At 62.4% G+C, this 12,248-nt stretch overlaps 1 protein-coding gene across 5 annotated transcripts; it reads right to left on the minus strand.

Annotated features, from left to right (window-relative positions):
* Positions 1–173: 173 nt before the first annotated feature.
* On the minus strand, positions 174–10,817 carry SH2D5 (SH2 domain containing 5). 5 transcript variants are annotated; one of them, XM_014460270.2, is made up of 10 exons: positions 10,679–10,817; positions 6,698–6,826; positions 6,295–6,378; positions 5,792–5,866; positions 4,651–4,797; positions 2,959–3,207; positions 2,617–2,791; positions 2,136–2,244; positions 1,277–1,436; positions 174–662 (listed from the first exon to the last, which is right to left on the minus strand). In XM_014460270.2, the coding sequence occupies exons 2-10, from the start codon at positions 6,782–6,784 to the stop codon at positions 459–461; spliced, it is 1,290 nt and encodes a 429-aa protein (XP_014315756.1). In that variant the 5' UTR covers positions 6,785–6,826; positions 10,679–10,817; the 3' UTR covers positions 174–458. The 5 variants fall into 5 exon arrangements, with proteins under 5 accessions (XP_014315756.1, XP_023614118.1, XP_023614119.1 ...); XM_023758350.1 differs by lacking the exon at positions 10,679–10,817 and having other exon boundaries at positions 6,295–6,375; positions 6,698–7,395; XM_023758351.1 differs by lacking the exon at positions 10,679–10,817 and having other exon boundaries at positions 3,016–3,207; positions 6,698–7,395.
* Positions 10,818–12,248: the final 1,431 nt, after the last annotated feature.

The following is a 12,248-nucleotide window of genomic DNA, read 5'->3' on the forward strand; positions in this document are numbered from 1 at the left end:
TTGGCCCAAAGTGAAACCTCACTCCGCCCGCCTCCCCAGGCACCTCACCCTCCGTGTCTGGCTGCCTGTCAGGAGCTCTCCAGAGACTCCCAGTCAGGGCCCCCGAGCCTGGCCTCCTAAGGGGCGGCTACCCCTCCACTGGGACTAACTCTTCCTGCCCCCCCCCCCCCCCCTCCCCAGAAAGCTCCCGTGAAGCCCAGAGGACAAGCACCCAAGCCACCCAGCAAGTTCACGGAAGCCTGGAGATCTGCTACCCACCCTGCAGTCTCAAGGGGCCACATGTAGAGGGAGAATCCCCAATCTCAGGCTCCGCCACAGTCAGCGAAGTGATAGAAGGCTGGTCCAAGGGGCTGAGTGACTGGATGGAACTGACCAGGGGGGTGGAAGAAGGGCAGAGTGGCCTGCTGAGGCCCAGGGACCCAGGGGAGGCCAGGCCTGTTGGTGTGGGGCCCGGCCTCCTAGCCCAGGCCCTGCAGTTCTGCCTCGGACTTGGCATGGCTAAGGGGCCGGAGTGTCCGGGGAGGCCTGCTCTCGGGCCCACAGTCCTGCTCCTCGTAGCCGGGGTTCAGGCGGCCCATGTCGAGCGAGCAGAAGAGGCTGCGCGCAGTCCCGGCGTGGTGCTCTACCAGGGCCTCCAGGCTGGAGAACTCGGCGGGCAGGTGCTGGGGGAGGGAGGGGCTTCAGTCTCAGCTCCCCCTGCCCCATGGCTGGTGCCAGGCACCAACCACCCCCTCGCCTGGGATCCTGCCCCACTTGAGAGAGGAGGAAATTCGAGCTCAGGGAGGTCACAGCACAGCCAGGCACCATTTCCTCTCTCTCTCCTCCCAGCCTGGCCGGGACGGAGGCACTTAGCATGGAGGGAAGGGTGCACATCTAAAAAGGCCCGGAAACCTGTGATCATCCAAGACTCCAGACCTGGAGACTCAGAGGCTGCCTGAGCTTAAGCAGGCCCCTACCCTGAGTCAGCTTCCTCCTCTGCTAAGAGATGGTTAGGGTGTGGGAAAGCAGACTTACAAGCCGGGATCCCCACAGAATGTGAAGCATGACGCTAGCCCCAGACTCTGCTGGTGGGACCCTCTAAGGCCTCTAGAGAGGGGCAAGGGCGAGCCCAGAGGTAGAGGGGGGGCTGAGTGGGCCAGTGGGGCGGGGGCAGCAGGGACCATGACTAAGGAGCCCGATGGAGGTAAATAAGGGATGGGGCCAGAGAGAGCCCAGGGGGACCAGAGGAGGGTGAGGGGCCTGAGGGCACGTGGGGGGCTGACGTCCCGCACTCTACCTCCACGCTGTAGCGGCCCAGGTGGTTCCGGAAGACTTGGTGGGGCACCACGCCGCACTGTGTCCGCACGGACAGGCACCACTGGCCGCAGGCGCCCGGCTCGGGCCACAGCAGGAAGGCCCCAAGCACGTCTCTCCGGAGCAGGGCGAGGGCACTGGGCCTGGGGTGGCAGAGGGAGAGGCTGAATGTGGGACCTCTAGTCTGGACTGTTTCAGGTTGCTCCCAGGCAATGGTGTATCAGCCCCAGAGCATCTTTTAAAATATAAATATATATATATTGTTGTTGATTTCAAGGAGGAAGGGAGAGGGAGAATCATTGATGGGCTGCCTCCTGCACGTCCCACTATGGGGGATAGAGCCCGCAACCCACACACATGCCCTGTGACCTGATTCATACACAGGTCGGTGCTCAACCACTGAGCCACGCTGGCTGGGCCCATACCATCTTAAACAAGGTACCTGTCCGAGAACAGGGCCTCCACGACAGGGATCTTTTAGCCTTCCGTTCAGAAGGTTTCTAGGGCGTCCTTAACTGACAATTTCAAGACCTGGTCAGAAGCATTTTAAAGACCTGACATTGAGGGAGCTGTCGCCTGGTGCTGAGGTCTTTCCTTCTTGGAATGACCTCATTTGATCCTCCCACAGCCCGGCCACGAAGGTCCTGTTGTTATCCCCTCTTTAAAGCTGAGAAACTGAGGCCCAAGATGCTGGAGACTCTGGCCCGAGATCAGGAACGCCCTGCCCTTGCACAGGAATAGGCACCTACATGGCAGGGCCCTGAGGGGCAGAGGGCGCCCACAGCCTATCTCTCTGCTCACCCCAAGGGGCTGGGCATTCAGCCAGGCCAGGCCCCTCCTACCTGGAGATGCCAGCAAAGGCCCAGATGTTCTCGGTCAGGCTGCCCTCACTTTCCACCAGGCTCGCGAGGCCACCAGGACCTTGCGGCCACGCCTCCCACGCGCCAGGAACTATGGAGACCATCCAGAAGTCAGAGGGAGAGACTGATTCATCCCAACCCAGCCCACCTCACCCCCACAGGCCCTATGACCCCTCCTCACCAGCAGCCACACATCCAGCCTCCAAAAGACACATCCACACACAAGCACAGCCCACACCAGTTCAGCACATCCACAGCCACACCATCACCTCTGCGAGCCCTGGCACTCGGACGCGGATGCACTCACGTGGGCACGACACACAGTCACTCACAGCACAGGCCTCTGCTCGGGGGCGCCGGCAAGGCCTGGCAGAGAGACTTTGGGGCCCACTCCCTCCGACTCACACAGGTGCACAGGCCGCGCCCCAGGTACGCACGGGGCAGGCGTGCTCCTGCTACTCACAGGCCTCCCGGGCCGACAACTGCAGCTGGGTCTCGTAGGTGCAGCCGCGGTAGGCCCCGGAGCGGATCACCTTGCTGCGGATGGCCTTCTTGCGCACCAGGGTCGGGGAGCAGTAGGGATTCCCCAGGCGGGAATGGCGGGCACTCCCACAGCCTTCCAACCCCAGCAGCTCCTTCTAGGGTACCAAGAGGGGCCCAGCGGGGTTGGCAGATCAGGTCTAGCCACATCAGGTCAGGCGAGCCCCTCCCTCTGAAGTCCAGCAACCAACTCCACGTGATGCCAAAACCTCACCCAGTTCCCTGCCCGCTGCCCACTCCCTGGCTGGGGTTGGGTGCTGCATACCCCACTGCCCACGGGCCCCTCTGCTGACAGCCGCCGGAAGGAGACCAGTGCACGCACGTTCTGTGAGAGCTGATCACGGACGAAGGGCTCCCGGACTAGGCCAGGGGGCCTCCCAGGGCTGGCCAGTGGCTTCAGGGGCACATCCCCTGCGGGCCCCAGGCAGGGCTCAGGCTGTGCCCGCTCCGCAGGGTGCTGCGAGAGGTAAGCGAGCTGGAAGGAGCGGCAGAGCAGCAGGTGCAGGATCTGGACCTAGCGGGAGGGGAGGGCCGGGGAGGGCTCCGGTGAGGGAGGGCTCCCGGCCAACACCTTAGGCATCAACCCACTCCCCAAAGGGGCATGCCACCCCTTGGCTTGGGATGCTTTTCCCGTCAGTGGGAAAACGCCTACTTACCCCTCAAAACCTCACCACCATGCAGCCTCCCCTACCTGAGCATCTACTCTGCTCCAGGCATCATGCTTGCAGCTGGGAACACCTGGGCTACATGCACTCCACCCCATGCATTGGGTCAGCACCCTCTTAGAGGGCTGGCTAAGAGCCCAGGCCTGGAGTCACAGACCCTGGCATCCGACCTGGGCTCTGTCCCTTAGGAGCTGCTGTGACCCTGGGCAGAGCACGGCACCTCTGGCCTCATTTCCTCATCCCTGCCTCCCTGTGCTCCTTTAATAAAAGGAAGCACAAAAATTCCCGGGCAGCCCTAACCGGTTTGGCTCAGCGGATAGAGCGTCGGCCTGCGGACTCAAGGGTCCCAGGTTCGATTCCGGTCAAGGGCATGTACCTTGGTTGCGGGCACATCCCCAGTAGGGGGCGTGCAAGAGGCAGCTGATCGATGTTTCTCTCTCATTGATGTTTCTAACTCTCTATCCCTTTCCCCTCCTCTCTGTAAAAAATCAATAAAATATATTAAAAAAAAAAAATTCCCGGGCAAAGGCCCAGCACTCTCCCCAGCACACACATTCCCACACAATGGAATTGTGAGCTCCAGATCCAAGGCCATGTCTCAGCCACGCTCTCTCCAGGAGCCAGCACGGGGCTGGGCACGCAGGGGTGACGGCCAGCGCTTGCTGCGGGACGGAACCAGACCCAGCCTCTTCTTGCTGAACAACTGGCTGCCAAGGCTGCTGTTCGCAGCGGCCACACTGGCTTTGACTTCCGGGATCTACCTGCCCACCCGCCGGCTCCATGGAGCCGCACACTGGAACCCGGGCCCAGTCTCTGCTCTGGAAGAACTCCAGTGTCTGCAATTAGGGACAGGCCTAGCGATGACAGGGTGTGGTTCATGTCACAGGTCACAGGTCCCCAGAAGGGAGTGGCGGGCTACGGGTGTCACAGTGGGCTGCACAGGCACATGGGCTGAGCCTTGAAGGGCAAGTTGGAATTTGCCAGGATGAGAAGGTGAAGGGCACCCAGGTAGAGGGAACAGCAGGAGCAAAGGTGTGGCAGGGTGACCTTCCAACACCCAAGTGCATGGCCTAGTCTCCAAGGCACACTGAGGCCACTGACTTGCTTCTGTGGAGTCCTCAGTGGGCAGAGGCATAGAAGGAGCCCGTGTGGCAATGGGTGCAGGTCTGGAGGGGGCTCAGGACAGCCTGGCCAAGCCCTCCATGACCGCTCGATCCCTGGAACCCCATGCTGACGCACAGCACCCCTCCACCCCAGCCTCAGTGGTGGTCCCCTGGCTGGGCCCAAGGTACCTCTCCAGGCTGTCTGCCCACAAAAAGGTGACAGAAGAGCTTGCTGGCCGGGCTCCGTGGGTTTCGGGCCACAAAGGCAAACTGGCAGTCGTCTGGGCACCAGGTGGAGTAGAGTATTCGCCTCAGGGCGTGTGCCATCAGGAGCACCTGGGGAGGCAGCGGGCATGACAGCCTCCATCAGACCCACCACTGGGGCTGCAGCAGCCAGCCCAGTGTGAGCCAGCCCTGCGTGCCCCACACACCTGCTGGCAGGCCTCCCGGGCCTGCTCTCCAGCCTGCGTGCCCAGTTTCGGGCCCACCCAGCTCCTGGGGGAAAGAATTCTTCCCTCCTTCCAGGCCTGCCCAAACCCTGCTTCAAATCGAAACCCTCATCCTTCCCTGGCTACTGGGCTTAAATCTCTTGCTCCCTCTGCCACCTGCTGGAACCGCGGGGCATTCACAGCCTGCAGGGTCGCAGAGGCAGGGCGGCAGGCCCTGGGGTGCACTCCTGGTCTGGAGGTGGATGAGCTGGGTTTGCATCCTGGCTCTGCCACTGTCTCTCTCTGGATGCCTTGGGCAGGTGAGTAAAGCCCTCCCCGCCCCCCGGGATGGGGCTGTTGGTGGGTCAGTGAGACCTCGTGCAAGTGGCACCGGGCCCCTTCGGTGCACACCTCTGGGACACCAGGGGCACCGGTCTTAGGAGGTGGCACCCAGCCTCCTGGTGTGTACCGTCTGGCATGCAGTTAGTGTTCAACAAACGCTGGCTTGCACCGGGAGAGGCTGGGCGAAGGAACAGGAGCCCCCTAGCCTCCAGCCTGAGTCTGACCCCCCTTCCACAGTCATGAGAGGCTGGCCCCAGCCCGCTGGGCAGGCTACGTAGGGGCCCAGGAACTTGCCAAAACCTCACGGGTCGTTCCTGATGCTCAGGCCAGGAGGTACTGCCTGGAGGTTTTGGAGGGCCGGGATCAGGGGTGAGATGGATGAGAAACGGCTGCCTGCTGAGCTTGCCTTGGGGGGCTCCCTGGAGAGAGGACTCCCAAAGGCCCTGAGCAGCCTGGGAAGCTGGGAGGCTCCAGGGGCAGTGCAGGGCCTGCGTGGAGGCAAGTACATCTTGGAGGACACCTGTCCTGCCCAGTCCTCACCTGCACCCCCGGGCTCCTACCTCACCCTCCCCGCTGTAGATCTTGAGGCCCTGGAGGCTGAATTTCAGGATGACGGCCCGGCGTCGGGGACAGTCCTGGTGGAAGAGAGTTGGTGGGGGGCAGGTATTACCTCTCAGGCCCTGCCCTGCCCAGCCAGCCTCAGTCCCAGTCACTATGGGTGGTTAACCAACTCCCCCACCTGCCAGGGGACCGAGCCCTGGACAATGGACCCTCGGGAGCCAGGGAAGGGTGATGACTCCTGGCAGACCTCCCCCAGCCAGGACCATCCCCGCATCTCCCAGCTGTGCCTTCCACCCTGGGGACACTGGTGCCAACTAAGGGAGAGAGTCCCGGGCATAGGGCACGTGGCCCCAGGAGCCTGGGCGTGGAATGGCTCTGTCCTGCCCTCCCTGGGCCTCACTTGCTCCCTCTATGGTTGGGGGTGGGAATCAGATGGATGGTCCCAGCGGCCATTCCAAGGCCGGGACCCCCACGAGCGAAGCGCCCTCCCCAGCTCTCCTACCTTCAGTGCCCACAGCTGCTGTTGCACCAGCCACACGCCCTCCTGGGTGTCCAGGTCATCCACGGAGAAGGAACCCACGTACTGCTTGGGCGTGGGTGGGGGTGGGAGGGAGGCAGGGAAGTCAAGCTCATGGCTCCCGACCCCCATCCCCAAATTCCCCCCCAAGCACACACTGCTCTGCTGGGTAAGCTGTGGCAGAGCACTGTACTCGGAGTCCGGGCTCTGCTATTTCCCAGCAGGTGGCCTTGGTCAAGCCACTCAGCCCCCCAGGCCTCATCTCATCTGTGCCAACACACACATTCCCGAGCCTGGGTCAGGGAGGGAAGACACAGAAATAGGGCCTCCCCACAGCTCCTCCCCACGCCCACCAGAGCACCCATGGGAGAAGGGGTGGGAAACCCACCTGGGCAAACTTGGTGATGCACCTGGGTCGGTGAGGGGCAGGGCCGCAGTCAGAGGCCCTCCGGCCCCTTGCCCCAGCCTTCTGCATGGCCCCCAGGGTGCCCAGCTTCAAGCCTCACGGGAGAGAAGGCTGCAAAGGGCAAGGCAGAGGGCTGGTTCCTAGGCAGTCGAGCCCCGTGCTCCCATTGGATGCCAGTCAGCTCCTTCATTAGACAAACCCTTGCTGAGCATGTGCAGTGTGTCAAGCCAGGCCTGGGCACTGGAGACATAGGGGACACAGAGACCTGAACAGAATAACCCCCCCTCCCCGCCCCCATGCAGCCAACATTCTCGTGGGGGAGAAAGACATTAGATAAGTAAGACATTAGATAAGACATGGAATATGCTAGGTGGTAACAAAGCAGAGAGGAAGATATGAAATGCAGGTTGGGAGTTGACTGCAGCCGGAGTGAGGTTTGGGAAACAGCTGAAGGAAGGGGTGCGGCAGTCCACGCCCTGGGTCAGATATTGACCCCTGTGCTCTGGGCTGGGCTTCTACAAAGAGCAGGGGGGTGGGGCAGTACCACCGGAGAGGAGGGGTGTGACAGCAGGGAGACCAGTCTGCAAAGGCACAGAGGAGTGAAAGGAGCTGGGCCATTACGTGCCGGAGCCAGGTTGGGACTAGGGAACGCCGGCTCTGTCCTGCGGCAGTGGGGAGCCACAGCAGGTTCCAGGACAGGAGCTCTGTAGCCTTCAGGGGTGGCCTGTGAGCTGGACGCCTAGAGCTGCCTCACAGGCCCCCGGCTTATCAGCTCAGCCTGACTCCAGCCCCTTGCCCGAGCCCCCACCACGCAGTGCACTGATGCTGAGCCAGGAGGCAGGGAAGGTGGACAATGCCCGGGGGACTGCGGGGCCCCACCCCCAACCCAGCCCCGGTTCTGGTCTCTCCTGGGGTCCCTCTCCCAGATCCACCAGTGGAGGAGAGGAGGAAACCCCCCGGAGGGGACTGTCCTCCCCAGCAGAGAGAGCGCTCACTCCCACCAGAGCGCAGGACCACAGCTGGTGCTGGTGAGCACGGAATAAAGGCACCGCAGGAAAGAGTGGCTGACCGCCTCCGCCCGGGTCCCTGAGGCCTCAGCCCGTTCTTCCTGGGCCCGACCCCCGCTGGCGGTGTCACCAGCCTACGTGCAATCCCTGCGACGTGGGTCCGAATCCTGTGTGACTTTGGACAGGCCTCCTCACCTCTCTGAGCTGTTTCCTCGTCCCCAAACCTGGAATAATGTGAGGAGTCACTGAGGAATGAACGGAGGAGCAGGCACCCAGTGTGATGCCAGCCAGGCTCGGAGCTGATGCCCAACAAACACGGTCTCACGGGGCGGGAGGCCCCACAGCCTGGTGTTCAGGAGGGAGCTTGGGAGGCAGTGAGGGGGGACCACTTGCAGTGCCTCCTTCACTGGGCCCACTTGATAGAGATCATCAGTCTGGGAGGGCGTGGCAGGAGGAGAGGCCTGCCTGAGGGCCAAATTCCAGGAGAAAGGAGGGATCAGACAGGGTGCTGGGCAGGAAATGGGTGCATTGTGGGTGTGCTCAACCGCCTGCAGGGGTCCTTGGAGAAGGAGGCTTTGGGTGCTTTGGACTGACATTGACACTGCGCCGGGAGCTGGGGAACAGCCCCTACTCTGCCTGCCCGTGACCTTCAGCCCCAGGCTCAGGCCAGAATGGAGGCACCAGCAGCAATCAGAGCCAGAAAACAAAGGCTGCGCCACCCCCTGGACGCCTCCCGCCTCCTCCCTCCGGTGCTCGCTCCTTTTCCTCACGCTTTTTGATTCTGGTCATCTTTCACATCACGTCTATTATCGCTTACGCCTTTTATGTGTAAGTAAAGCGAAGTTAGACGTGTAACAGGCACCGCAGCTCCGCGGCTCCCACTCCAGGCGCGGAGGTGGGGGCTCCAGTGAACTGATCTTTCAACTCCCTAATCGCAGCATGGGCTGGGAGGCCCTGCACCCAAAGGCGGTGAGGATCGGAGGAGGCGAAGACGGAACAAAACGGGGGAGAGGGAGAGAGAGAAAGAACAGAGGATGAAAAGGCCGCTACAGAAGTGGAAAGAGTGAGGGGTAAGAAAGATAACAGGAGAGATGAAGGCGAGACGGAGGAGGGAGGGATACGGAGCACACTCCTGCCTGTGCTGACGCAGCCCCTCAGACAACGCAAGATGGGAAGGAGCCTCGTGGGTCAGGACAAACACCTTCCCTCGCACACCGGAGACAGCTGTCAGCTGTCTAGGGCTGGGCATAGCCTCCGCCCCTCGAATCCAGAGCGGTGGCTCTTGGGGATGCCCAGGCCCAGGCAGTGGGGATGGGGAGGTCACTGGCCCTCTCATGAGCCCCACCCCATCCATTATCCCCTGGAAACTCGCCCAGGAAACTGGAAGTTTCTCCCTCCCTCTCGCTCACTTGCCAGCCGCAGGGGCCCTTCAGCCCCAGGCCTGGAGTTGGGGGCTGCCCAGGCTCACCCTGACCTGCATGCCTGTTCCAGGCACAAACACCCACTCATCTCTTTGGACCAGGCCTGTTTTTTCTGAGGTTCTGCACAGGAGCCTGTGGGCCCGGCACCTCTCTGTGGGGACACCTTTGGAAGGAGGAGGGGCTCTTGCTCCCAGGTTTCCCAGGTGGCCCTGACTTGCCTGGAGGGTTCAAGGACAGAGGTCCCACTCCACGGTACCACAGCTGATGGGGGGCCCCCTTTCCAGCATTCGGGGGCACTACTCAGCCTGCAGAGTCTGGGCTTAGCAAAGGGTCACTCAGGGGGGTGAAGTCACCTGCCCAAGGTCACGGGGTGCAAGGGGGGGGCGGGCAAGTGTGGAAGCAAACCCGGGTCTCTGGGGCTCTTCCTCAAGGCCAGGGCTGTGCCCTTCTCTCAGGCTCCCCTCCCCCAGCAGGGTGTCCACCTTCAGAGTCTGGTGGGTCCCAGCCTATCCAGCTGCTGCAACACCTCAGGGGCTGGGGGGCTGATGGGATCAGCAAAACAGCAGCTTTCTCTCTCTAACTGCCAGATGGTCTGGGGCTGCCAGGGCCCCCTCAGTCACTTGCTTCACCCCCACTGCCTTTGGCTTAGCTGCACAGATGCGCCCCCCGCCCTAACACACCCTCCAGGGCCACCCCCCACCTGCCCTGGGCCGGGAGGAGAGAAACGGACACCCCGCAGCCCAGGGCCAGGGCCAGGGCCAAGTCCCTGGATTATGGGTCCCACCAGGTTGGCTGGTGTGACCTTGGGCAAGTCACTGCACCTCGAAGCCTCCACTCCCTCACCTGTAAATGGGGGAATAACGGCAGCTACCTCCTGGGGGGCACTGGTTTCTTCCGAGACTATTTGTTTCTTCCGAGACTATTTCCTAGCGGGACTCCGGGCCAGGGGAACAAAGTCGCAGCCTGGTGGAGCTCAGGCCGGCGGGGGGCCGGGGCCCGAAACCAACATGGGGGGGGGGCGTTAATGACTCAGAGAGAAACGCAGCAGGGGAGGAGGAGCCGAGGGTGTGTGGAGGGAAGGGGGTGCTAACACAGGTGGTCGAGGACGGCCTCTCCAAACACGACCTGCGCGGAACGTGCTGTTTTCAGGAGGGGCCGCCGCAGGGCAAAGCGGCTCCATGGCGGGTGATCATCCCTACGATTGCGGATTCCTGGGGGAGCGCTGCGAGGGGCTTTCCAGGGCAGCCCCGGCCCGGGGCAAGAGGAACTCCCCGGACCCACCGAGGGGCGAGCGAGCCAGACGCTTGAAGGGCCGGCGGGGGTGACGGGTGATGATGGTGTTGAAGCAAGGGCAGAGGTGGGTGAGGGTGACGGTGATGGGTGAGGGGGGGTGACGGAAGGGAGGAGCAGAGGTGCTCCTCGCCACCGGAGACCCTCCCCCATCTCTGCGCGGGAGGACCGAGCCCGGCACCCGCCGCCCCCCTGCCTGGCCCGGCTCCCGGCTCCCGGCTCCCGGCTCTCAGGCGCTCACTCACCGCGGCCGCCGCGTCTCAGTCCCGTCGCCGCAGCTCCGCGGGGTCTCCACCTCCCGCTCAGCCGCCCGCCGCCCCCGGCAGCCCCCACGTGGCCGGAGGAACCAGCATTCGGATCACCTGGCGGCGGAGCCCGGCCCTCTCCCACCAATCAGCGCCCGTAGAAGGGGGTTCCCCTCGGGTCCGCACCGCCCAATCAGCGGCCGCGAGGGGCCCTGGCACCGCCCCCTTCAGCTCGCACTCCGCCTTAGAGGGTTGGGGGTAGGGGGTAGAGTCCCCGCCCTCCGAGGGCGCCTCTTCCAGGGTTGGGGTCTCCCATTGCCCAAAGCCTCGCTGACGGTCCCCCCTCCCGGAGAGTCCTTCCCGTCCCGCCCCCTGGCTAGCCCCCCCTTGCCATCCAAGTTGCTCCAGCGGTCCTCCTCCTCCAGGAAGCCTTCCCTGACCACCAGGGACGGACTCCTCCGCCCACTGCGGAGCCCTCGCGCCTCTTGCTAGTCGTCCCACTCCTCTAACTAGAGAGCCAGCCGTTCTGGTCAGGAGGCGAGTCCATCCCCAGTGCGAAGGGCAGAGCCTGCGAGCAAATGAACGAGGTCGGGGTCCCGTCCCGCGGAGCCCGGCCAGTCTCACCCTCCCTTCCCTCACCTGGGGTTGGGCGGGGGTAGCTCGTCTTCCTCCGAGCCCTTCTCAGAGGATTATCTGAGCCTGCCAAGCTCAGGACCTGCATCAAGAAGTCTCCTCATGAACACTGATCATTGTACATGGGCCGGGACCCTGCCCTTCGGTTACAAGGAAGCCCACTTCGATGGGGAAATCGACTCAGCAGGGGAAACGGCTGCGCAAATCGAGCCAGAAGTGTCCCTGACAGCTCTGAGCTGGAGAGCACTCTTGTTCCCATCAGGCCAGGCATTCTACTCTCCAGGTGCCCAAACTCAGATCGCAAACCCGGTGACACCCCAGAAAAGCCAGGACACAGGTGCTCAGGGCCAGGGGGGAGCAAAGGCTGAGGTGGGCACCCTGGCAGAGAGAGACTTGGCCTGGGTCTGAGGACCTCAGGGGAGGCGGGAAGGAGGCAGGGTTGAGCCAAGCCTGGGTACCAGGCATCCCCTTTGTCTCCCCAGAGCCTCTGAACGCCTTCCAGAGGCAGCAGTGATGTGTAATGGTTACAGGCGTGGTCCCAAGTCTGGGCACTACACATTCACCAAATGGGACCTCAGGCAAACACCTTAATGCTTTGATCCCCGAGTGACTCTTCTGTAAGAGTTACTAACACCTGACTCACAGGGACGGGAGGATTCCAATGAGTTAACGTGGGCCAAGTGCTTGGCACAATGCCTGACCCATACCGCACCATAGTAAGCGAAGTGCTCAGTAAATATTAGCTGGTATTAGATTTGGCGTTTATTCTTAAGTGTCTTTTGTACATGATTGAATGGCAAGTGTTTATTGACTTCCACATGCCAGGTGCTCTGGGAAACCCTTCAGTGAGGAGGCCATGTGACAGCCTTGAGCCCAGGAATGAGAAGGATCGAGATGGTTTACAAATTGGTCCTGCTCTCCAAAAACTCTAATTTAT

The sequence above is a fragment of the Myotis lucifugus genome, unplaced genomic scaffold, assembly GCF_000147115.1.
Source record: "Myotis lucifugus unplaced genomic scaffold, Myoluc2.0 scaffold_128, whole genome shotgun sequence".
NCBI classification, from domain to species: Eukaryota; Metazoa; Chordata; class Mammalia; order Chiroptera; family Vespertilionidae; genus Myotis; species Myotis lucifugus.

Excerpts from the sequence above, each read along its gene's own strand:
- SH2D5 (XM_014460270.2), bottom strand. The coding sequence starts at position 6,784 with ATGCAGAAGGCTGGGGCAAGGGGCCGGAGGGCCTCTGACTGCGGCCCT. Across the intron at positions 1,437-2,135 it reads GCCTTTGCTGGCATCTCCAG|GCCCAGTGCCCTCGCCCTGC; the intron begins GTAGGAGGGGCC and ends CTGCCACCCCAG. Across the intron at positions 663-1,276 it reads TGGGCCGCTACAGCGTGGAG|CACCTGCCCGCCGAGTTCTC; the intron begins GTAGAGTGCGGG and ends TCCCTCCCCCAG.